The sequence below is a fragment of the Nerophis lumbriciformis genome, linkage group LG25 (assembly GCF_033978685.3).
Source record: "Nerophis lumbriciformis linkage group LG25, RoL_Nlum_v2.1, whole genome shotgun sequence".
In the NCBI taxonomy this organism is placed as follows: domain Eukaryota; kingdom Metazoa; phylum Chordata; class Actinopteri; order Syngnathiformes; family Syngnathidae; genus Nerophis; species Nerophis lumbriciformis.
The window spans coordinates 5,618,801-5,646,242 of record NC_084572.2 but is presented as its reverse complement, the minus strand read 5'-3'; the positions used below and the strand labels follow the sequence as shown (position 1 = coordinate 5,646,242).

The window sequence follows — 27,442 nt, the reverse complement described above, 5'->3', positions numbered from 1 at the left end:
TAAATCTAATAGTAAAAATACCATGTAGAAATGAACCCAATTGCAAGAAATTGTAGTCCTGATTTTCAAAGTTATTTTCGGGGCTTGCGTGGCAGCACTACGTGCCGGTAGATTTCCTCTTTTTTTTTTTTTTTTCCCAAAGGATGCTCACATTGCATGATGGCATCATCTTGATACACCCCACAAATATATCGACGTTGTGTGGGAAACACTAATTTCTTGGTAGTGCAACCATGCATGTGTGCATTGGTCCACAATCCTTTTAGAAACACTGTACAAAGCACAGAATGAAAGCCGAAAAGCCAATCTTATCAAAGTATCAATCAATCAATCAAAGCTTAATTATATAGGGATGAGAACAGGAATAAGGTCTTCAATGCCTCTTGTGGATAGTCCGAACACATTGGATTGGGTGCATTGGCAAATCATATATTAAAGTTAAAGTTAAAGTACCAATGATTGTCACACACACACTAGGTGTGGCGAGATTATTCTCTGCATTTGACCCATCACCCTTGATCACCCCCTGGGAGGTGAGGGGAGCAGTGGGCAGCAGTGGTGGCCGCGCCCGGGAATCATTTTTGGTGATTTAACCCCCAATTCCAACCCTTGATGCTGAGTGCCAAGCAGGGAGGTAATGGGTCCCATTTTTATAGTCTTTGGTATGACTCGGCCGGGGTTTTTGAACTCACAACCTACCGATCTCAGGGCGGACACTCTAACCAATAGGTATCTGTTGTCATTTTTTGGCTCTAATTTTTTTTTCTTTTCTCCCCATTATACTCATTTACCTGGGAAGTTTTTAGCGGCCTCAGTAAGAATGCTTGGTAGCATTGGCGTTGTTAGGCCTATTTTAGGGTGGCTCAAGCCCCCCTAAAATATTCTTAAACCCCCGTAAATAATCTGGTGTTATATATATATTATATATTAATTTTTTTTTTACAAATACATGCCGACATATTCATTATAAAGTGGCCCGAATATGAGTTTAAATAAATAATAATATAACCTGTCATTATTCACTCAGTTTCCCCTCACTTCATAGAGCCCCTTTAGTGTGTCTGTATCCAATCCATTCCACTTGTTCATATAGAAAATGCCCACATCACTCAAAATCCAGTCCGCATTTTCGATGCGACCTTGCTTGCGGTCCTTGGACTTGTTCATATAGAAAATGCCCACATCACTCAAAATCCAGTCCGCATTTTCTATGCGACCTTGCTTGCGGTCTTTGGACTTGTTCATATAGAAAATGCCCACATCACTCAAAACCCAGTCCGCATTTTCTCCGTGACCTTGCTTGCGGTCCTGCAGTTGTACGAAGCACATTAGCACACAGCACTGCAGAAGAAGAACGTGAACGGATGCAAAATGGACATAAGAAACTTTTTCAAGAAAGTAAGTATTCATCACTGCTAGTAGTAAAATGTATTAGCTCCACTTTACACCAGGTCTGTGTTTGACAAAAAAGTTGACATTCCCACTCTAAAACAATGCTGCTACTTAGTTAGCTAGTTAGCCTGAAATGCATCATTAAGGTCCTGATTATTTATAAAGTTAAATGTGCACTCTTTTTTTACCATTTGCTATCTTTGGGGTTACTTCCTTCTGGAGCATCAGCTGTGTTTCTCACTTTACACATGGAGGAGGACAGGAGCTGAGCTCATTCACATATGACTATCATCAGTAGATAAAAATAATAATCATCATGCAAGTACCGTATTTTCCGCACCATAAGGCGCCCTGGGTTATAAGCCGCGCCTTCAATGAACGGCATATTTCAAAACTTTGTCCACCTATAAGCCGCCCCGTGTTATAAGCCGCATCTAACTGCGCTAAAGGAATGTCAAAAAAACAGTCAGATAGGTCAGTCAAACTTTAATAATATATTAAAAACCAGCGTGATGTGGGCGCGCATGGAGTCGTATATCAACATGGACGGAGCTGCGTGAAAAAAGCCACCCGGCCTCTTCGCGTAAACTTACCTTAACCACTCGCTCATCTTTTCTTCATCCATCCATCCTTTCGAGTTAGCTTTTATGATGACGCCGGCTGGAAAGGTCTCTTTTGGCAAGGTCTTCCTTTTGAATATCACCATGGGTGGAAGTTTCTGGCCATTAGCATGGCAAGCTAGAACCACAGTGAAGGATGACTTCTCATTCCCTGTGGTGCGAATATTCACCGTACGTGCTCCCGTTGTATCCACAGTGCGGTTCACAGGAATATCAAAAGTCAGTGGAACCTCGTCCATGTTGATAATGTTCTCTGGCCGGATCTTTTTTTCAGCTATCTTGTTTTTACAATATGCACGGAAAGTAGCCAGCTTTTCTTGAAAGTCTTTAGGCAGTTGCTGTGAAATAGTAGTCCGTGTGCGGATGGAGGGATTGCGTCTTGGAAACCTGTCGCTTAGTAGGAGCCATTTTGTGGTCTTTACAGATGTAAACACACAAAGGAAATGAAACGTAATATCCGCGCGCTTCTTCTTCTTCTACGCGGGCGGGTGGTTGCTTACAGTAGAAGAAGAACCGCTTCCTGTTCTATGGGGGCGGGTGCTTACCTTGGCGGTTGCTTGCGTAGAAGAAGAAGCACTTCCTCTTCTACGGGGAAAAAAGATGGCGGCTGTTTACCATAGTTGCGAGACCGAAACTTTATGAAAATGAATCTTAATATTAATCCATATATAAAGCGCACCGGGTTATAAGCCGCACTGTCAGCTTTTGAGTAAATTTGTGGTTTTTAGGTGCGGCTAATAGTGCGGAAAATACGGTAATTGTTTCTTGTTGATGCTGTAAACAAAATGTCACTGTGCAAACCCATGTTTGTTGTTGTACTGAACACAGATTGAAAATAAACCGACTGAAATAATAATAATAACAATGAATAATTTCTAAGTCTTTGTTAGCCGTTTGTGAAGTTTTGTGCTCGTGCCCTACGTTCGCTCGCATCCTGTGCATCTCCTGGGGGCTAAGCCCCCCCTGTCCTTAAAAGCTAGTGACGCCCCTGCTTGGTAGTAAAAAATAATGTTGACATTAAAAGCATATTTTTAAGACCTATTAACAAGTTATTTTCACTGATCCACCAAACATTGCTCCAAGTATATTTGCACTACACATCTTTAAGCTTTCAACTTGCAAACTGTAAGAAACCAAGCATGCCTAAACACTGTCTGGCTACCCTTCAAAAAAAAAGGACAAAGTAACAAGAAAATTGTTCTCCCTCCTCGCAGACTCACTCGTTAACCCACCGCCGAGCCGTTCCGGGTCGAAAGAAACCTTTTGACGTCCTCCTGGCCGAGCACAGAGGCAGGACCAAGGAGAAGGAGGGGGCAAAGGACAAAGACAAGGAGGGAAACGACAGCTGCAGCCCGAGTGTCGCGTCACAAGAGGCCACAGCAAGTCCTAGCAAGCCTCCCTGCCCGAATGGACGACCCCTGTCCAGCCTGAAACTAAGGCTGGCAAACGCACACATACCCAGGTATGACAAAACCACACTGCATGCATGCATTTCTGCCACCAGGTGATGCTGCAAACAAGCAGTTGAAGAGAGTATTGTGGTAAACTCATCTCCTTTTTCTATTCATGGTCGCTGCCCTCATACACCTCATCGCTTTTTCATTTACCATATTTTACGGAACATAGGGCGCACCGGATTATAAGGCGCACCGCCGATGAGCGGGTATTTGCATTAAAAGGCGCATTAAGGGGTCATCCATCCATCCATCCATCTTCTTCCGCTTATCCGAGGTCGGGTCGCGGGGGCAGCAGCTTAAGCAGGGAAGCCCAGACTTCCCTCTCCCCAGCCACTTCGTCCAGCTCCTCCTGGGGGACCCCGAGGCGTTCCCAGGCCAGCCGGGAGAGATAGTCTTCCCAGCGTGTCCTGGGTCTTCCCCGTGGCCTCCTACCGGTCGGACGTGCCCGAAACACCTTCATAGGGAGGCGTTCGGGTGGCATCCTGACCAGATGCCCGAACCACCTCATCTGGCTCCTCTCGATGTGGAGGAGCAGCGGCTTTAATTTGAGCTCCCCCCGAATGACAGAGCTTCTCACCCTATCTCTAAGGGAGAGCCCCGCCACTCGGCGGAGGAAACTCATTTTGGCCGCTTGTACCCGTGATCTTGTCCTTTCGGTCATGACCCAAAGCTCATGACCATAGGTGAGGATGGGAACGTAGATCGACCGGTAAATCGAGAGCTTTGCCTTCCGGCTCAGCTCCTTCTTCACCACAACGGATCGATACAGCGTCCGCATTACTGAAGACGCCGCACCGATCCGCCTGTCGATCTCACGATCCACTCTTCCCCCACTCGTGAACAAGACTCCGAGGTACTTGAACTCCTCCACTTGGGGCAAGATCTCCTCCCCAACCCGGAGATGGCACTCCACCCTTTTCCGGGAGAGAACCATGGACTCGGACTTGGAGGTGCTGATTCCCATCCCAGTCGCTTCACACTCGGCTGCGAACCGATCCAGTGAGAGCTGAAGATCTTGGCCGGAGGAAGCCATCAGGACCACATCATCTGCAAATAGCAGTGACCTAATCCTGCAGCCACCAAACCAGATCCCCTCAACGCCCTGACTGCGCCTAGAAATTCTGTCCATAAAGGTTATGAACAGAATCGGTGACAAAGGGCAGCCTTGGCGGAGTCCAACCCTCACTGGAAACGTGTCCGACTTACTGCCGGCAATGCGGACCAAGCTCTGACACTGATTATACAGGGAGCGAACTGCCACAATAAGACAGTCCGTTACCCCATACTCTCTGAGCACTCCCCACAGGACTTCCCGGGGTACACGGTCGAATGCCTTCTCCAAGTCCACAAAGCACATGTAGACTGGTTGGGCAAACTCCCATGCACCCTCAAGGACCCTGCCGAGAGTATAGAGCTGGTCCACAGTTCCACGACCAGGACGAAAACCACACTGTTCCTCCTGAATCCGAGGTTCGACTATCCGGCGTAGCCTCCTCTCCAGTACACCTGAATAGACCTTACCGGGAAGGCTGAGAAGTGTGATCCCACGATAGTTGGAACACACCCTCCGGTTCCCCTTCTTAAAGAGAGGAACCACCACCCCGGTCTGCCAATCCAGAGGTACCGCCCCCGATGTCCACGCGATGTTGCAGAGTCTTGTCAACCAAGACAGCCCCACAACATCCAGAGCCTTAAAGAACTCCGGGTGGAACTCATCCACCCCCGGGGCCTTGCCACCGAGGAGCTTTTTAACTTAAGGGGTCATATTTGATTTTATTTTTTCTAAATTGAAAACACTTCCACATGGTTCTTCGGTCAAAATGTTGCATAGATGATGTTTTACAGATCATCTTCAAGCCACTTTCTGACAGTCGCTTCAGGATGCGCCGTTTTGTGGGCGGCCTTATTTGCGTGGCTCACCTTCGGCGCCGTCTTTTCTCCGTGATCTTTGTTGTAGCGGTGTAGCGTGCAAGGACGGGAGTGGAAGAAGTGTCAAAAGATGGAGCTAACTGTTTTAATGACATTCAGACTTTACTTCAATCAATAACGGAGCAGCATCTCCTCATCCGTGGCTCGCGAGTGCAACAACAACTCCGGAAATGTGTCCCGGGGAAAACCGTCTGACCGGAACTCTCTAATAACTAAAGTTCCTTGGTTGAATAATGTAAACTCACAACACCGGTATGTTTTAGCGGTTTTATGGAGAGTTTAATGTCATCAAATTCATGACTTGAGTCTGACTCGAGTCCAAGTCACGTGATTCGAGTCCACACCTCTGATTGACAGTCAAAGTATTATCCGATGGGAGATAACATCAGATGTTTAAGTGGGACAGTATTGACAGTCAAAGTTGTATCAGATGAGAGAGATAACATCACATGTGTAAGTGGGACAGTATTGACAGTCAAAGTTGTATCAGATGAGTGAGATAACATCAGATGTGTAAGTGGGACAGTATTGACAGTCAACGTTGTATCAGATGAGAGAGATAGCATCAGATGTGTAAGTGGGACAGTATTGACAGTCAAAGTTGTATCAGATGAGAGAGATAACATCACATGTGTAAGTGGGACAGTATTGACAGTCAAAGTTGTATCAGATGAGAGATAACATCACATGTGTAAGTGGGACAGTATTGACAGTCAAAGTTGTTTTAGATGAGAGATAACATCACATGTGTAAGTGGGACAGTATTGACAGTCAAAGTTGTATTCAGACTTTACTTCAATCAATAACGGAGCAGCATCTCCTCATCCGTGGCTCGCGAGTGCAACAACAACTCCGGAAATGTGTCCCGGGAAAAACCGTCTGACCGGAACTCTCTAATAACTAAAGTTCCTTGGGTGAATAATGTAAACTCACTACGCCGGTATGTTTTAGCGCTTTTATGGAGAGTTTAAAGTCATCGAATTCATGACTTGAGTCTGACTCGAGTCCAAGTCATGTGACTCGAGTCCACACCTCTGATTGACAGTCAAAGTATTATCCGATGGGAGATAACATCAGATGTTTAAGTGGGACAGTATTGACAGTCAAAGTTGTATCAGATGAGAGAGATAACATCACATGTGTAAGTGGGACAGTATTGACAGTCAAAGTTGTATCAGATGAGAGAGATAACATCAGATGTGTAAGTGGGACAGTATTGACAGTCAAAGTTGTATCAGATGAGAGAGATAACATCAGATGTGTAAGTGGGACAGTATTGACAGTCAAAGTTGTATCAGATGAGAGATAACATCACATGTGTAAGTGGGACAGTATTGACAGTCAAAGTTGTTTTAGATGAGAGATAACATCACATGTGTAAGTGGGACAGTATTGACAGTCAAAGTTGTATCAGATGAGAGATAACATCACATGTGTAAGTGGGACAGTATTGACAGTCAAAGTTGTATCAGATGAGAGAGATAACATCACATGTGTACGTGGGACAGTATTGACAGTCAAAGTTGTATTCAGACTTTACTTCAATCAACAACGGAGCAGCATCTCCTCATCCGTGGCTCGCGAGTGCAACAACAACTCCGGAAATGTGTCCCGGGAAAAACCGTCTGACCGGAACTCTCTAATAACTAAAGTTCCTTGGGTGAATAATGTAAACTCACTACACCGGTATGTTTTAGCGCTTATATGGCGAGTTTACTGACAGATATAAGTAAGAACTTTACACTACTTTATATTACAAATGGCAACAGCGGAGGAAGAATGTCCCATAACAAGAAAATAGAGAAAAATAAGAAGCTTATCGACTACACGGACTACTAAGGCGGACGCGCGCAAATTTTCAGGACTTATGCAGATCCCAAATACAGATCAGCAGGTACCAGAAGGTAAGAAAAGTTACTTTTGTATAATATAGCAAAACAAAACGCCAGATAATACGTCTTACCTTATACACACACCATAATAATACTCCTATATTGAAGCCCAGCACAATCCATCAAGCGGTGTGGCTTCATAGCTTACCAAAGTCCTACTAAAATATTTTGATAGATTTTTGAGCCTGTGTGTAATGTTCTATATTTTCAATGGAACATGTACAATGTTGGTGATGTTTACTTGAGTCATATTGTAGTCTACACGTATCTATTATGTGTGACTGCCATCTACTGGTTACACTTATCATTTCAACATGTACCAAATAAAATAGCTTTGAGGTCGGTCAGCACAACCAAAATTACTCCGTACATTAGGTGCACCGGGTTATAAGGCGCACTGTCGATTTTTGAGAAAATTAAAGGATTTTAAGTGCGCCTTATACACTGCAGAAACTGAAATCTAAGTAAGATTAAATATCTCAAATAAGGGTGATATTTGCTTATTTTCTGTCTGATAAGATAATTCTTCTCACTAAGCAGATTTTATGTTAGTGTTTTACTTGTTTTAAGGGTTTTGGTCCTAAATGATCTCAGTAAGATATTACAGCTTGTTGCTGAGATTTGATGAGCTATATTGAGTAAAACATGCTTGAAACTAGAATATCAAGTGTTGCAAAGCTGTGTCATCAACACTCACAAGTATAAAACTACTTTTTTAAAGTAATCATTTCCTATTTCAAGCATGAAATAAAAAAATCATGATTTTGACCAAATTGAGTCTCATAATTAAAACAGATGACAGCCAAATGGACTTTGCTGTTTTATTTTCAATGAAACAATAGAAAATACGTACTCATATAGTACAGTAAACTGACAGCTAATATTTAAACATTTAACATGTGATATTTCAAACAATTTTGAACAGAAATAATTCATGCACATTCAGATAAATGCTTCAAAATAACAATTAAAAAAAATTTGGCCGGGGGCCGGGCTGTATATATGCGCACTAATTGACTGAAAGAGCACGCACTTGGCGTGATTATGTCATGTTGTCGATGGAAAAATGCATTTTTAGACAATATGATTTGCAGTGTTGGGTTAGTTACTGAAAAACAGTAACTAGTTACAGTTACTAGTTACTTTATTTCAAAAGTAACTCAGTTACTAACTCAGTTACTTACACCAAAAAGTAATGCGTTACTGTGAAAAGTAACTATTTAGTTACTTCTTCTACTTTTTTTTTTTAAAGCTCCCATTAATGCCCTTTTAGCCTTCATTTCAGTACTGTTATTGCACTGGAGAATAATACAATCTGTTGATCAACTTGACATACATTTGCATCACTGAACTCTGCTAAGCAATGTGGTCTACATACAACACACAAAGACAAAGATATGTTTCAAAGGGCCAATTTATTTCAGGCCAGAACAAATTGACACAACTATTTTAAATAGCTGCAACATAACATACATAAGTAACAAACAGCATAATAACACTAACACTAACACTAACCACGTTAAACCCAGATTCCGAACTAATAAAGGTCTTAACTCATTCTCTTTCTATGCCACTTCAATATGGAATGCACTCCCAACAGGTGTAAAAGAAAGGGCATCTCTATCCTCCTTCAAAACCGCACTAAAAGAACACCTCCAGGCAACTACAACCTTAAACTAACACCCTCCCTTCCACATAATACCTCTTCGGATTGTAAATAATCAAATGTAGACACTTTTTCTTATACTTTCTGATCTCTCTCTCTGTGTCCACTACTTGCTGTACATATCCTACCAAGTCAGTCCTACACTGTTTCAATGTCCATTTCTCTGATGATGCAATTGTTGATGACTGAAGTGTTGATACCAACCAAACCTAACCCCCCCCCCCCCCCCCCTCTCCATATCCCACACCCCGGATTGTAAATAATGTAAATAATTCAATGTATATACCCTGATGATTATCTTGTGTGATGACTGTATTATGATGTTAGTATATATTTGATAGTATATATCTGTATCTGGACCCCGACTTAAACAAGTTAAAAAACTTATTTGGGTGTTACCATTTAGTGGTCAATTGTACGGAATATGTACTGTACTGTGCAATCTACTAATAAAAGTTTCAATCAATCAATCAATAAATCAACAACATAGCTGTAAAGCTGGCTTCACCCAAGGAAGGCACACGTGACATACACAGAGCCTAACCAGGCAGATTTGAATTGTTGTTTTGGGCAGTAGACGGGATCTTTGATCCAAGACACAACTTACATTTAACTAAATTGTGCTCGACAAAAGAAAAGAAATGAGAATATCTCATACTTGCCAACCCTCCCGAATTTCACTGCCTCTCCCTGGGACAACCATTCTCCAAATTTCTGCCGATTTCCAGCCGGACTCAGACACACAGTCACACGCACACAGAGAGAGCGCAGAGGAAGAATCAGAAGCACGTCTCTGCTTCGCTGGAATAAAACACACTCAGATCCTCAGTTTCTAGCCGATACTACATAAAAATAACGTAAAATAACGCAGTAACGCATCATGTAGTAACGGTAACTGAGTTACTGACTATAAAAAAATAACGCGTTAGATTACTAGTTACCGCCGAAACTAACGGCGTTACAGTAACGCGTTACTTTGTAACGCGTTAGTCCCAACACTGATGATTTGCCTGAGCGGCTAGTAGACCCTGAGAGTAACAAGCGCTTGCCTTGTTGCCTTTCCATTAAGAACAATAAATTAGTTTTTAGTATATAAGTTTGCTGGTTTCAAGAAATGTAATGCCGAGCGCATATCATTATGTCAAGATAATGGCACTAGCATTTACTTCATTTGTGCACTTGTTATTAGTGAGAATATACTTATTTTAAGATATTTTGGGTTTATCGAGGTTAGCTCATTTGTTTTGGAAAGTCTTGACAAGCCAAATTTTCTTGTTCTATTGGCAGATAATTTTGCTTACTTCAAATAAAACACCCCTAATATTTGTATTTTTTTTTTCTTGTTTTTGAACACTGACTTTTTGCAGTATAGTCTGAAAAATACGCTAATTGCTATCCTTTTTTTCTTTTCTTTTTTTTACCAACTGCAGGGTTCCAGGCATCGCCGCCTCTACTCCTCAGCCTCAAACAACCGCTTCCTTTCCCGCCCCGGCCTCCGATCCGGAGCCGCCACCCCACTCTTGTCCAGCGACAGCAGGTGGAGACGGCGGCCGACTCTCCAGCGATGAGGCAGAGGCGGAGACTCCAGAGGACGCCGACAGACCGCCTGCCTTTCACTTCTCAAATGTCCATCCTAAGCCTTCAGGGGTAAATACTGCAGCTTTTATTGATTGATTGAAACTTTTATTAGTAGATTGCACAGTACAGTACATATTCCATACAATTGACCACTAAATGGTAACACCCGAATAATTTTTTCAACTTGTTTAAAGGGGAACATTATCACAATTTCAGAATTGTTAAAACCATTAAAAATCAGTTCCCAGTGGCTTATTATATTTTTCGAAGTTTTTTTCAAAATTTTTTCCCTAAAAAAAGCTTCAAAGTGCCTGATTTTAACCATCGTTATATACACCCGTTAGAGATGCGCGGTTTGCGGGCACAACCGCGGAGTCCGCGGATTATCCGCGGATCGGGCGGATGAAATTAAAAAAAATTAGATTTTATCGGCGGGTCGGGTCGGGTGGTTGAAATAAAAAACAATTAGATTTTAAATAGATTCAGGCGGGTGGCAGTTAAACCAATTGGTAAATATATATACATAGTTAAATGTTGTTACCCACATACGAAAAACGAGCAGGCACCTGCTGCATATGCCACAACAGAAGAAAAAAAAAAAAAGAGATGGACACTTTTACGGAGCGGAGAAGGGACGCCTCGCCGGGGTCCGGGACCGAGGCCCCTTCCCCCGAGAGGGCCCCACCGGGAGCCGTAGCTGAGGCGATCCGCGAGAAGGGCCCGACGCACGTCCAGGGTCACCACCGCACCGACACCCCGCCTCGTCCGCCTTCGCCGCGGCCGGCGTCACGCGCAGCAGGTAAGCAGCTTACCTGCCCGCCACCCCCGTGGCCGGGGGCTCGTAACAGGGGTCACTCCGCGCGCTCCGCCCGCGCAGCTTACCTGCCCGCCACCCCTGTTTCCGGGGGCGCGTAACAGGGGTCACTCCGCGCGCAGTGCGCTCACAAAAGGGGTGGGGCTCACCCTGGTTGATATAGACAGCAGGACGGTGGCCATGGAAGTCGGAACCCGCTAAGGAGTGTGTAACAACCCACCTGCCGAATCAACTAGCCCTGAAAATGGATGGCGCTGGAGCGTCGGGCCCATATACCTGGCCGTCGCCGGCAGCGAGACGCGCTTGGAGGTGCGCTCGGCGCGGCTCCCATATGATTGCGCACTGGTGTGCGTCTGGGTCGTGACAGCGTGGCACGCGAATGTCTGTGCTGCATTGGATCAGTCTCCTTTCTTTAACAGGCAAAAGCTTTATAACCTCACTAATGCCTTGCATCGTCTATATTAGATATATAACAACGGGCGGGTACGGGCGGATGCGGTTCTGATCAAATGTTAGATCGGGTGGATTGCGGATGGTTGACGACTTTCTGATGCGGTTGCGGATGAAATAATTGCCTATCCGCGCATCTCTAACACCCGTCCATTTTCCTGTGACGTCACATAGTGAAGCCAACACAAACAAACATGGCGGAAAGAACAGCAAGCTATAGCGACATTAGCTCGGATTCAGACTCGGATTTCAGCGGCTTAAGCGATTCAACAGATTACTAATGTATTGAAACGGATGGTTGTAGTGTGGAGGCAGGTAGCGAAAACGAAATTGAAGAAGAAACTGAAGCTATTGAGCCATATCGGTTTGAACCGTATGCAAGCGAAAACGACACGACAGCCAGCGACACGGGAGAAAGCGAGGACGAATTCGGCGATCGCCTTCTAACCAACGATTGGTATGTGTTTGTTTGGCATTAAAGGAAACTAACAACTATGAACTAGGTTTACAGCATATGAAATACATTTGGCAACAACATGCACTTTGAGAGTGCAGACAGCCCAATGTTCATAAATTAATATATTCTGTAGACATACCCTCATGTCACCAGGCCAGGGAAGCTAGGGTCGATATTCTTCTCTTGATCATCTTCGGGACGGTGTGAGCCAAGACATCCAGGGGGTTTAGCTCGCTCGTCTGCGGGAACAAACTGCCGCCATTGCTTGCCGTGCTACCGAGGTCCTTTGTCCCTGAATTGCTCACACACTCCGGCAGATTCAATGGGGGTCTGGCGGCAGATTTCTTTGACTTTATCGTTGGAAATGCATCTGCTGTGAGTGTCGCAGGATATCCACACATTCTTGCCATCTCTGTCGTAGCATAGCATTCGTCGGTAAAGTGTGCGGAACAAACGTCCAATTTCTTGCCACTTTCGTATCTTTGGGCCACTGGTGCAACTTGAATCCGTCCCTGTTCATGTTGTTACACCCTCCGACAACACACCGACGAGGCATGATGTCTCCAAGGTACGGAAAACAGTCGAAAAAACGGACAATAACAGAGCTGATTTGACTCGGTGTTTGAGAAAATGGCGGATTGCTTCCCGATGCGACGTCACAATGTGACGTCATCGCTCCGAGAGCGAATATTAGAAAGGCGTTTAATTCGCCAAAATTCACCCATTTAGAGTTCGGAAATCGGTTAAAAAATATATGGTCTTTTTTCTGCAACATCAAGGTATATATTGACGCTTACATAGGTCTGGTGATAATGTTCCCCTTTAAGTCGGGGTCCACGTTAATCAATTCATGGTAAAGACATTTTTAATAAGTCAATACTCCTCATATTTACCTTAATGCTCATCTCTTGTGGGCAGTTCTGCATATTCAGCAGCAGGCTCATGGGACGAGGCCATTATGTGTTCGACAGGCGATGGGACAAGATGAGGCTGGCGCTCCAGAACATGGTGGAGAAACACCTCAATGCACAAATGTGGAGGTCAGTGTTCAGTTTTGTGTCAGTCTCACATCAAACTTGCAATGTGCGGTTTAACCCCAAAAAAGGTTTCTCGTTCCAGAAAGGTTCCACTTGCAGCCGAGAGCCTCCCCTCTGCTTCACCCTCTGGCACTTCACGGCAGGCGCACCCTCCCTCTCCAAAGTCAGACACTTTTACGTCCACGTCCAATTCCGTCTCCTGTGGTGTTTCTCTGTCAGCACCTGGAGGCGTTACCTTCAGAGATGCCCACGTTTCCACGCTGGGGGTTCCCCGCCACAAGGCCAGTCGCCTAACCAAAGAGAGAGAGGACTCTCGATTGGGGGCTGATGTCAGAAAAAACCCTTCCTGCTCTTTTCCAACTGTGGACACTCATAAGAGAAACGGGACCAGCTATCATCCGACTCAGGGGGGGCCAGCTGCCACCCCAGCAAGGAAAAAGGGACTTTGGAGCTACAGTGACCATTGGTTAACGAGAGCAGAGGGGTCCCACAGCCATAGCAGGTGGGTGGAGGTCACATTAGCATACCTGCCAACTACCGTATTTTCCGCACCATAAGGCGCCCTGGGTTATAAGCCGCGCCTTCAATGAACGGCATATTTCAAAACTTTGTCCACCTATAAGCCGCCCCGTGTTGTAAGCCGCATCTAACTGCGCTAAAGGAATGTCAAAAAAACAGTCAGATAGGTCAGTCAAACTTTAATAATATATTAAAAACCAGCGTGATGTGGGCGCGCATGGAGTCGTATATCAACATGGACGGAGCTGCGTGAAAAAAGCCACCCGGCCTCTTCGCGTAAACTTACCTTAACCACTCGCTCATCTTTTCTTCATCCAGCCATCCCTTCGAGTTAGCTTTTATGATGACGCCGGCTGGAAAGGTCTCTTTTGGCAAGGTCTTCCTTTTGAATATCACCATGGGTGGAAGTTTCTGGCCATTAGCATGGCAAGCTAGAACCACAGTGAAGGATGACTTCTCATTCCCTGTGGTGCGAATATTCACCGTACGTGCTCCCGTTGTATCCACAGTGCGGTTCACAGGAATATCAAAAGTCAGTGGAACCTCGTCCATGTTGATAATGTTCTCTGGCCGGATCTTTTTTTCAGCTATCTTGTTTTTACAATATGCACGGAAAGTAGCCAGCTTTTCTTGAAAGTCTTTAGGCAGTTGCTGTGAAATAGTACCGTAGTCCGTGTGCGGATGGAGAGATTGCGTCTTTTCATGAACCGGATCCCTGTCGCTTAGTAGGAGCCATTTTGTGGTCTTTACAGATGTAAACACACAAAGGAAATGAAACGTAATATCCGCGCGCTTTTTCTTCTTCTACGCGGGCGGGTGGTTGCTTACAGTAGAAGAAGAAGCGCTTCCTGTTCTATGGGGGCGGGTGCTTACCTTGGCGGTTGCTTGCGTAGAAGAAGAAGCGCTTCCTGTTCTACCGGGAAAAAAGATGGCGGCTGTTTACCGTAGTTGCGAGATCGAAACTTTATGAAAATGAATCGTAATATTAATCCATATATAAAGCGCACCGGGTTATAAGGCGCACTGTCAGCTTTTGAGAAAATTTGTGGTTTTTAGGTGCGGCTAATAGTGCGGAAAATACGGTACTCCGGTTTTCCCGTAATTAGTACGTTTTTCATCAACCTATTCCGGGTTACGGTTGCAGTGATAAAAAATACGGTTTTTCATTAATTAAAAAAAAAAAAAATTTTTAAGTTTTATTCACGAAATCGCGTAACAACAATGACAATCGACACTGCTTCCCGTAACTTCCTATCGAGCCATTCCGAATGCCATGCGCGAGGCTATTTATAGCACCGCTGCCAAGCACGAGGCACCAGTTGCCATTGTTTCCAAACGAGCGAACGATCATGGAATCAGCCGGAGAAAAATCGCAAACGAGTCTTAAACCGAAAAGAAAACTGCAGTCATTCCGTGAAGAATATTCAAAAGCCTATCCGGGAATAATTATCCGTTCCAAAAAGGGTGAAAACTACGCGAATTGCACCTTGTGCAGACAGGATTTTTCGATCGGACACGGAGGAATTAGCGATGTAAAAGACCACGTTGGGACGAAAAAACACAAGTCTAATGCCGTTGCTAGCGATACAAGTGGAAAACTTTCAACGTTTTTCGTCGCCCAAACAGATTCTTTGGATGTGATAAATGCCGAAGTTTTATTTACGGAGGCAATAATTGAGCATGGACTTCCAATCGCACTGGCTGATCACATGGGACAGTTATTTCGGAAAATGTTTCCCGACTCGAAAATCGCCAAAAAATATGGATGTGGTCGAAACAAAACATCAAACATTTTTCAGTGTCTTGGAACAGAATCCTCAAAAAGTATCGCCGATGTCATGAAGACGGAACCATTTAGCATGTCGACTGACGGCAGCACCGATTATGACGATGTAAAACTGTACCCCATTTGTGTTCGATATTTCGATGACGACATTGGAAAAGTATTGTCAGTACTTCTGTCTTTGAGGGAATGCAATACGGCTTCCACAGGCGAAAACATTTACAAAATACTCTCGGAAGAAATAGACTCAAACGAAATTCCTTGGCAGAATTTGGTTTGCTTTGCTGCCGATAATGCTGCAGTGATGATGGGATCTAAAAAGGGTGTTGCAGCTTTCATTACGGAAATGTCTCCTTCGGTTTACATCGCCGGTAAGTACAGTTCGTAGCATAAAAAAACTCAACAAAACATAACATTTTAAGTAAATCTTTTATTACATAAACAATAAATCAAATCAAAAATAATTTCTGTGTACTAGAGATGCGCGGTTTGCGGGCACAACCGCGGAGTCCGCAGATTATCCGCGGATCGGGCGGATGAAATTAAAAAAAATTAGATTTTATCCGCGGGTCGGGTCGGGTCGGGCGGTTGAAATAAAAAAAAATTAGATTTTAAATAGATTCAGGCGGGTGGCAGTTAAACCAATTGGGAAATATATATACATAGTTAAATGTTGTTACCCACATACGAAAAACGAGCAGGCACCTGCAGCATATGCCACAACAGAAGAAAAAAAAAAGAAGAGATGGACACTTTTACGGAGCGGAGAAGGGACGCCTCGCCGGGGTCCGGGACCGAGGCCCCTTCCCCCGAGAGGGCCCCACCGGGAGCCGTAGCTGAGGCGATCCGCGAGAAGGGCCCGACGCACGTCCAGGGTCACCACCGCGCCCACCGCACCGACACCCCGCCTCGTCCGCCTTCGCCGCGGCCGGCGTCACGCGCAGCAGGTAAGCAGCTTACCTGCCCGCCACCCCTGTGGCCGGGGGCTCGTAACAGGGGTCACTCCGCGCGCAGTGCGCTCACAAAAGGGGTGGGGCTCACCCTGGTTGATATAGACAGCAGGACGGTGGCCATGGAAGTCGGAACCCGCTAAGGAGTGTGTAACAACCCACCTGCCGAATCAACTAGCCCTGAAAATGGATGGCGCTGGAGCGTCGGGCCCATACCCGGCCGTCGTCGGCAGCGAGACGCGCTTGGAGGTGCGCTCAGCGCGGCTCCCATATGATTGCGCACTGGTGTGCGTCTGGGTCGTGACAGCGTGGCACGCGAATGTCTGTGCTGCATTGGATCAGTCTCCTTTCTTTAACAGGCAAAAGCTTTATAACCTCACTAATGCCTTGCATCGTCTATATTAGATATATAACAACGGGCGGGTGCGGTTCTGATCAAATGTTACATCGGGTGGATGGCGGATGGTTGACGACTTTCTGATGCGGTTGCGGATGAAATAATTGCCTATCCGCGCATCTCTACTGTGTACAGTATATCTTTTTATTTGTGATAACGATAACATGTTCAAAACAAGTAACATATAACTATCATACTATTCTATTACTCTTTATTAATTTGAAAAATGTCGTCATGAAGTTTTATATTTATATTTATTTATATTTCTTTCATAAACCAACTGAAGTTTCTTGTTACAATAATGTCTGCAATATCAATAATGACATGTCCTATTTATATTGTGTAATTTGAACCAAATACTCTCAAAAATCTTATTCTTTCAAGTTGTTGAAAGTTTCAACATATAAAGTTAATGTCAAAAGATTTTGAATACATTTACAATCATAACTTTATTTGCCAAAACACATTTGCATGGTGACATTTGCATATTTTCACCGAATTTCTTTTAAAGATGTCAAGGTATGATATTGTGGTTATCAAAGAAATAATCACATAATATTGAAAAAGCATAAGGCATTGATTGAATGGTATAAATATTTAATTTATCATGAGAGGAAAACACATTTCTTTTTTTAATATCTTAGATGTTAAAATTTATACTCATTTATTGTAACGTCACAGACATTTGTTTCAATGGTATGCTTTTTTTGTCATCATTTTGCGTTGGCAGGTATGCATTAGGTACCTCTAATACAGAAGCTGTATCACAAATTGAGCTCACGGATTGTCATTTACTACAAATTCCTGCCTCTCATCCTCCTTAGTCGCGATCACGCCAACAGCAGTAAACCTTACCCGTCAAGCATGGAGCCGTCTCCCGCCTCCAGCCGGCCTCCTTCTTCCTCTGGAGCCCTGACTTACGGGCACAAAGCAGAGGGGAGGAAGAGGAGGAGCCCCAGCTCTTACGACAGGAAGGCTGTCAACAAACTGAGCCGGCTAGACGCCTTATTTGGGAATGACGGTGAATCCCAAAAACAGGTAACTTGTAGGAATTCCTTTAAATGTGGTGAATATTTGTCCTCCAGGTGAGTATTAACCCAAGGGAGACAGCTATAAACAATGATAATGGTTTTATTAGTGTGTATGCTTGCAACATACCACACAACTATGATGGCCTGGAATTGCAAACCACTTTTACATTTCATAGGTTGATTGGCAACACTAAATTGGCCCCTAGTGTGTGAATGTTGTCTGTCTGTGTTGGCCCTGTGATGAGGTGGCGACTTGTCCTGGGTGTACCCTGCCTTCCGCCCGATTGTAGCTGAGATAGGCTGCAGCACCCCCGCGACCCCGAGGGGGACAAGCGGTAGAAAGTGGATAGATGGGTTGAAACAAATTAGAGAAAATGAATAAACAAAATAACTTACACTTTCAGAAAACATGTTAACAACAAAAGTAACATAACTTGGAATTTCAGAAAACATATTAAAAGTGAAACAACTAAAACACTTTCAGAAAACATATTAACAATAAGAGTAAAATAACTTGCAATTTCAAAAAACACATTGAAGGTGAAACAACTTACAATCTCAGAAACCACATTGACAAAAGGTGAAACAACTTTCAATTTCGGAAAACACATTAACAAAAGGTGAAACAACTTACAGTTTTAGAAACCACATTCACACAAAGTGAAACAACTTACAATTTCAGAAACCACATTTAAGGTGGAACAACTTACAATTTCAGAAAACACATGAACAAAATGGTGAAACAACTTAGAAATTCAGAAAACATATTTAAGGTGGAACAACTTAGAATTTCAGAAAACATATTTAAGATGGAACAACTTGGAATTTCAGAAACTACATTAACAAAAGGTGAAACAACTTACAATTTCGGAAACCACATAAACAAAAGTTGAAGCAACTTACAATTTCAGAAACCACATTTAAGGTGGAACAACTTAGAATTTCAGAAACTACATTAACAAAAGGTGAAACAACTTACAATTTCGGAAACCACATAAACAAAAGTTGAAACAACTTAAAATTTCAGAAACCACATTAACAAAAGGTGAAACAACTTACAATTTCAGAAACCACATTAACAAAAGGTGAAACAACTTAAAATTGCAGAAACCACATTAACAAAAGGTGAAACGACTTACAATTTCAGAAACTACATTAACAAAAGGTGAAACAACTTACAATTTCAGAAACCCCATTAACAAAAGGTGAAACAACTTACAATTCCAGAAACCACATTAACAAAAGGTGAAACAACTTACAATTTCAGAAACCACATTAACAAAAGGTGAAACAACTTACAATTTCAGAAACCACATTAACAAAAGGTACAACAACTTACAATTTCAGAAACCACATTAACAAAAGGTGAAACAACTTACAATTTCAGAAACCACATTAACAAAAGGTAAAACAACTTACAATTTCAGAAACCACATTAACAAAAGGTGAAACAACTTACAATTTCAGAAACCACATTTAAGGTGGAACAACTTACAATTTCAGAAAACACATTAACAAAATGGTGAAACAACTTAGAATTTCAGAAAACATATTTAAGGTGGAACAACTTAGAATTTCAGAAACTACATTAACAAAAGGTGAAACAACTTACAATTTCGGAAACCACATAAACAAAAGTTGAAGCAACTTACAATTTCAGAAACCACATTTAAGGTGGAACCACTTACAATTTCAGAAACTACATTAACAAAAGGTGAAACAACTTACAAGTTCGGAAACCACTTAAACAAAAGTTGAAACAACTTACAATTTCAGAAACCACATTAACAAAAGGTGAAACGACTTACAATTTCAGAAACTACATTAACAAAAGGTGAAACAACTTACAATTTCAGAAACCCCATTAACAAAAGGTGAAACAACTTACAATTCCAGAAACCACATTAACAAAAGGTGGAAACAACTTACAATTTCAGAAACCACATTAACAAAAGGTGAAACAACTTACAATTTCAGAAACCACATTAACAAAAGGTACAACAACTTACAATTTCAGAAACCACATTAACAAAAGGTACAACAACTTACAATTTCAGAAACCACATTAACAAAAGGTACAACAACTTACAATTTCAGAAACCACATTAACAAAAGGTGAAACAACTTACAATTTCAGAAACCACATTTAAGGTGGAACAACTTACAATTTCAGAAAACACATTAACAAAATGGTGAAACAACTTAGAATTTCAGAAAACATATTTAAGGTGGAACAACTTAGAATTTCAGAAACTACATTAACAAAAGGTGAAACAACTTACAATTTCGGAAACCACATAAACAAAAGTTGAAGCAACTTACAATTTCAGAAACCACATTTAAGGTGGAACCACTTACAATTTCAGAAACTACATTAACAAAAGGTGAAACAACTTACAAGTTCGGAAACCACTTAAACAAAAGTTGAAACAACTTACAATTTTAGAAACCACATTAACAAAAGGTGAAACGACTTACAATTTCAGAAACTACATTAACAAAAGGTGAAACAACTTACAATTTCAGAAACCCCATTAACAAAAGGTGAAACAACTTACAATTCCAGAAACCACATTAACAAAAGGTGAAACAACTTACAATTTCAGAAACCACATTAACAAAAGGTGAAACAACTTACAATTTCAGAAACCACATTAACAAAAGGTACAACAACTTACAATTTCAGAAACCACATTAACACAAGGTGAAACAACTTACAATTTCAGAAACCACATTAACAAAAGGTAAAACAACTTACAATTTCAGAAACCACATTAACAAAAGGTGAAACAACTTACAATTTCAGAAACCACATTTAAGGTGGAACAACTTAGAATTTCAGAAAACACATTAACAAAATGGTGAAACAACTTAGAATTTCAGAAAACATATTTAAGGTGGAACAACTTAGAATTTCAGAAACTACATTAACAAAAGGTGAAACAACTTACAATTTCGGAAACCACATAAACAAAAGTTGAAACAACTTACAATTTCAGAAACCACATTAACAAAAGGTGAAACGACTTACAATTTCAGAAACTACATTAACAAAAGGTGAAACAACTTACAATTTCAGAAACCCCATTAACAAAAGGTGAAACAACTTACAATTTCAGAAACCCCATTAACAAAAGGTGAAACAACTTACAATTTCAGAAACCACATTAACAAAAGGTGAAACAACTTACAATTTCAGAAACCACATTAACAAAAGGTACAACAACTTACAATTTCAGAAACCACATTAACAAAAGGTGAAACAACTTACAATTTCAGAAACCACATTAACAAAAGGTGAAACAATTTACAATTTTAGAAAACAAGCCTTTTGGCTTTTTGTGCCATCCGTTTGCCTTTTTAAAGCATTACTTGGATTAAATTCTTTTAAGATGTCAAAAAACTTCTCAATCAATCAAACATTAAAGGTGAAACAACTTACAATTTCAGAAAACACATTAACAAAAGGTGAAACAACACACAATTTCAGAAAACACATTAACAAAAGTTGAAACAACTTACAATTTCACAAAACACATTAAAGGTGAAATGAGTTACAATTTCAGAAAACACATTAACAAAAGGTGAAACAACACACAATTTCAGAAAACACATTAACAAAAGTTGAAACAACTTACAATTTCACAAAACACATTAAAGGTGAAATGAGTTACAATTTCAGAAAACACATGAACAAAAGTTGAAACAACTTACAATTTCATAAAACACATTAAAGGTGAAACGAGTTACAATTTCAGAAAACACATTAAAGGTGAAACAACTTACAATTTTAGAAAACACTTAACAAAAGTTGAAACAACCTACAATTTCAGAAAACACATTAACAAAAAGCGAAACACTTTACAATTTCAGAAAACACATTAAAACAAAGCAAAACACTTTATAATTTCAGAAAACACATTCATTAAAAGCAGAACAACTTACCGATACTATTTCATTAAAGACATTAAAAAAAGTGAAAAAACTTACAATTTCAGAAAATATATTAACAAAAAGCGAAACAACTTACTGTACAAGTACAATAACCGTAAAGGGAATGTCCCAAATCATGGTTTGCGTAGATGTACGTTTTTTTAGTCTTTTGTTAATATGTTTTATGAAATGTAAAAATGTTTTGCACTTCCAGGCCAGCGTATGCAACAAAAGAGGTCACCAGTGGGCGATGGACAGCTTGTAACATCACTCCAGTCCTGTAGGAGGCAGTAGTGTGCATCATAGGCAAGCAAACCAAATAGAACACTGCATGCCACAATAACAAAAAACCATAGACATCTTATAAGGGTACGCAGCATCGACCGCTACTGCCTACTGCCGCTGACGAGACGCGGGGCCGCCATCTTGGAGTGGTGATCCACTACACACAGTGCAATTCATTTGACAGGAGCCATGAACTGTCAGCGCATTTAATTCATCTTACCTCACTGAATACTAGGCATGTCCGATAATGGCTTTTTGCCGATATTCCGATATTGTCCAACTCTTAATTACCGATACTGATATCAACCGATACCGATACATACTGTCGTGGAATTAACACATTATTATGCCTAATTTGGACAACCAGGTATGGTGAAGATAAGGTCCTTTTTAAAAAAATAAATAAAATAAGATAATTAAATTAAAAACATTTTCTTGAATAAAAAAGAGAGTAAAACAATATAAAAACAGTTACATAGAAACTAGTAATGAATGAAAATGAGTCAAGTTAACTGTTAAAGGTTAGTACTATTAGTGGACCAGCAGCACGCACAATCATGTGTGCTTACGGACTGTATCCCTTGCAGACTGTATTGATATATATTGATATATAATGTAGGAACCACAATATTAATAACACACAGAAACAACCTTTTTGTGTGAATGGGGGAGGGAGGTTTTTTGGGTTGGTGCACTAATTGTAAGTGTATCTTGTGTTTTTTATGTTGGTTTAATTAAAAAATAAATAAATAAATAAAAAAACGATACTGATAATAAAAATAACTACGGATGTCTGATAATGGCTTTTTGCCGGTATCCGATATTCCGATATTGTCCAACTCTTTAATTACCGATACCGATATCAACTGATACCGATATCAACCGATATATACAGTCGTGGAATTAACACATTATTATGCCTAATTTGGACAACCAGGTATGGTGAAGATAAGGTCCTTTTTAAAAAATAAAATAAAATAAAATAAGATGAATAAAATAAAAACATTTTCTTATTTAAAAATAATAATAAAATAAGATAAGATAAATACATTTAAAAAAAAATTCTTGAATAAGAAAGAAAGTAAAACAATATAAAAACAGTTACATAGAAACTAGTAATTAATGAAAATGAGTAAAATTAAGTGTTAAAGGTTAGTACTATTAGTGGAGCAGCAGCACGCACAATCATGTGTGCTTACGGACTGTATCCCTTGCAGACTGTATTGATATATATTGATATATAATGTAGGAACCACAATATTAATAACAGAAAGAAACAACCCTTTTGTGTGAATGAGTGTGAATGGGGGAGGGAGGTTTTTTGGGTTGGTGCACTAATTGTAAGTGTATCTTGTGTTTTTTATGTTGATTTAATTAAAAAAAGCAAAAATTAAAAAAAACGATACCGATAATAAAAAAAACGATACCGATCATTTCTGATATTACATTTTAAAGCATTTATCGGAATTTTGAAAAACTTGATTTATTTCAGTAATTGCATTCAAAAGGTGTAACTTGTACATTATATTTATTCATTGCACACAGACTGATGCATTCAAATGTTTATTTCATTTAATTTTGATGATTTGAAGTGGCAACAAATGAAAATCCAAAATTCCGTGTGTCACAAAATTAGAATATTACTTAAGGCTAATACAAAAAAGGGATTTTTAGAAATGTTGGCCAACTGAAAAGTATGAAAATGAAAAATATGAGCATGTACAATACTCAATACTTGGTTGGAGCTCCTTTTGCCTCAATTACTGCGTTAATGCGGCGTGGCATGGAGTCGATGAGTTTCTGGCACTGCTCAGGTGTTATGAGAGCCCAGGTTGCTCTGATAGTGGCCTTCAACTCTTCTGCGTTTTTGGGTCTGGCATTCTGCATCTTCCTTTTCACAATACCCCACAGATTTTCTATGGGGCTAAGGTCAGGGGAGTTGGCGGGCCAATTTAGAACAGAAATACCATGGTCCGTAAACCAGGCACGGGTAGATTTTGCGCTGTGTGCAGGCGCCAAGTCCTGTTGGAACTTGAAATCTCCATCTCCATAGAGCAGGTCAGCAGCAGGAAGCATGAAGTGCTCTAAAACTTGCTGGTAGATGGCTGCGTTGACCCTGGATCTCAGGAAACAGAGTGGACCGACACCAGCAGATGACATGGCACCCCAAACCATCACTGATGGTGGAAACTTTACACTAGACTTCAGGCAACGTGGATCCTGTGCCTCTCCTGTCTTCCTCCAGACTCTGGGACCTCGATTTCCAAAGAAATGCAAACCAAACCAACCCAAACCATCAAAATCCCTTTTTTGTATTAGCCTTAAGTAATATTCTAATTTTGTGACACACGGAATTTTGGATTTTCATTTGTTGCCACTTCAAATCATCAAAATGAAATGAAATAAACATTTGAATGCATCAGTCTGTGTGCAATGAATAAATATAATGTACAAGTTACACCTTTTGAATGCAATTACTGAAATAAATCAAGTTTTTCAAAATATTCTAATTTACTGGCTTTTACCTGTATATACATGCGTATATCCTACATAAACAATGTATGAATACATTAAATATATCTTAGGGGCCTATAGACTGTATCGCTGTTGCTGCAGCAGCACAGACTTTATTCTGTCTTGACACTTTGTATTGATATTTTGTATTACATTCTTCCCTTAAATGATAATGTTTACAGTGATTGTTTTATAGGTATTTTTTATGTATGTCGCTTCGGATAAAAGCGTCTGCCAAATACTTCAACATAAACATATATAAACACCTGAAAGTCTTTATATCAGCTAAAACCACCAATCTGTTTCACTGGATTCAGAATAAAACCAAATTCTGTCATACCCAACAATGTTAGTATTTGAATATTGTTACTTGGAAGACTTATTCCTGGTAACAATTATACTGTTAAGAAAGTATCGTCTTATACTTTGCCTAAAATGACTGCATCGTAATCAGTGGCGGCTGGTGAATTTTGTTTTTCATGTTATGTTAATCAAGTGTGACATTTTTAAATGTAATTAAATGGTCCCTAGTGTGTGAATGTGAGTGTGAATGTTGTCTGTCTGTCTGTGTTGGCCCTGCGATGAGGTGGCGACTTGTCCAGGGTATACCCCGCATTCCACCCGAATGCAGTTGAGATAGGCTCCAGCACCCCCCACGACCCCGAAGGGAATAAGCGGTAGAAAATGGATGGATGGATGGATGGATGGATAATTTCATTGACAAGCAATTCTATTATGGTCATTCTCTTGTTTGCTAGCAGCTACGATTTCAGTACTATTGAAGATCTTTGCTCCTTCTCAACTCTGTGGTAATATTCTTTTCACAAAATACAACCAATAGTAAGTTAATGTTCAATCTTACTTGTGAAAAGTAATCCCCAAATTCCTATTTTCAACAGTGCGCTCATTTGAGCAGGAAAACGCTGAACACCAGCCCGGCATCTTCATACCTTCCAACTACTCCGGTTTTCCCGTAATTAGTACGGTTTTCATCAACCTATTCCGGGTTACGGTTGCAGTGATAAAAAATACGGTTTTTCATTAATTAAAAAAAAAATATTTTTTTAAAGTTTTATTCACGAAATCGCGTAACAACAATCACAATCGACACTGCTTCCCGTAACTTCCTATCGAGCCATTCCGAATGCCTTGCGCGAGGCTATTTATAGCACCGCTGCCAAGCACGAGGCACCAGTTGCCATTGTTTCCAAACGAGCGAACGATCATGGAATCAGCCGGGGAAAAATCGCAAACGAGTCTTAAACCGAAAAGAAAACTGCAGTCATTCCGTGAAGAATATTCAAAAGCCTATCCGGGAATAATTATCCGTTCCAAAAAGGGTGAAAACTACGCGAATTGCACCTTGTGCAGACAAGATTTTTCGATCGGACACGGAGGAATTAGCGATGTAAAAGACCACGTTGGGACAAAAAAACACAAGTCTAATGCCGTTGCTAAATTTGGATTTTAGCCACAAAAAGGTAAAGACACCAATGTTATCTATTGGAATTGTTTAGTACTGTTATACTGTTAAAAGTGTTTATACTATTTATGCTTTCAAGTCCAAGTTGAAGAAATCTTGTTAAATGTTGACAGCATAACTACCAAAATACAGAAGTATGTCCTTAATATTTTTGCAGTGCTATTTCTGTTGAAAAGTTCAAATGATTACATTAGAGATGTGATGTGCCACTTTTCAAGTGTCTGATGGCTTAAATTAATTTTCATTAATTGTTCATATTTTGAATTCTTTTGAAAGGCTTCCAAAAAAACTACATTTGAATTGTAATTCCATGCTATTGACAGGACTATTAATTTTAATGAAGTTAGCTTACCATGTTTACAGTATGATAATTGTGATAGAAATGTGAATTTTAGGCACAGAATATTTTTTACAATTGAACAAGGCAGTAGATTATACAAGCTTGGACAGAAAGTTAATAATGACACCAATTTTTTTTTTTAATGGAATTGTTTAGTACTGTTTTACCATTTGTTTACTGTAAAAAGTATTTATACTTTCAATTAACAAATTGAAGTCTTGTGAAAGGTTGACAGGATAACTGGCATTAACTGTCAAAATAATTTCAAACTATTGAAGTTAGCTTACAGAATAAACATGTCAATCAACCCATATGATTTTTGCTGTAATATTTTTGTTTTGAAAAGTCACTGTGACTGATAGAAAAGTGATGGTTTTAGCAACATTTTAACCTGTCTGAATGCTAATAATGATTTTGGGTCGGGGGGCGAACCTGAACCCCCCACCAGGACTTTGTCCTGGACCTACCGGGGCCTGCGGCCCCTGGACCCTGGCTACTAGGTTTTTCTGATTTCAAAAGTTGGCAGGTATGCATCTTTGTTTTCTACCTGTTAACTGTCAGTTTACACTGCAAAAAGTCAGTGTTCAAAAACAAGAAAAAAAATACAAAAATGAGGGGTATTTTATTATAACTAAGCAAAATTATCTGCCAATAGAACAAGAAAACTTGGCTTTTCAAGACTTTCCAAAACAAGTAAAATGAGCTAACTTCAATGAACCCAAAAATACATTAAAATAAGAATATTCTCACTAATAACAAGTGCACTTTTCTTTGTAGAAAAAAAAGACCTTTTTGCTCAATATGTTGAAAAATATTCTTAAATGAAGTAAATGCCAGTGCCATTATCTTGACATAATGATATGCGCCCGGCATTACATTTCTTGAAACCAGCAAACTTATACTAAAAACTAATTT

The 27,442-nt window shown here is 40.7% G+C and overlaps 1 protein-coding gene across 5 annotated transcripts in view; it reads left to right on the top strand.

Moving 5' to 3' along the window:
- Positions 1-27,442, top strand: part of atxn7l1 (ataxin 7-like 1) — a 116,799-nt gene that overhangs the window by 68,740 nt on the left and 20,617 nt on the right. For all 5 annotated transcript variants that reach the window (XM_061983607.2, XM_061983609.2, XM_072916044.1 and 2 more), the window contains 5 exons: positions 3,227-3,474; positions 10,387-10,603; positions 13,174-13,295; positions 13,375-13,794; positions 17,766-17,979. In XM_061983607.2, coding sequence (XP_061839591.2) covers positions 3,227-3,474; positions 10,387-10,603; positions 13,174-13,295; positions 13,375-13,794; positions 17,766-17,979 — 1,221 coding nt within the window. The remainder of the gene's footprint in view (positions 1-3,226; positions 3,475-10,386; positions 10,604-13,173; positions 13,296-13,374; positions 13,795-17,765; positions 17,980-27,442) is intronic.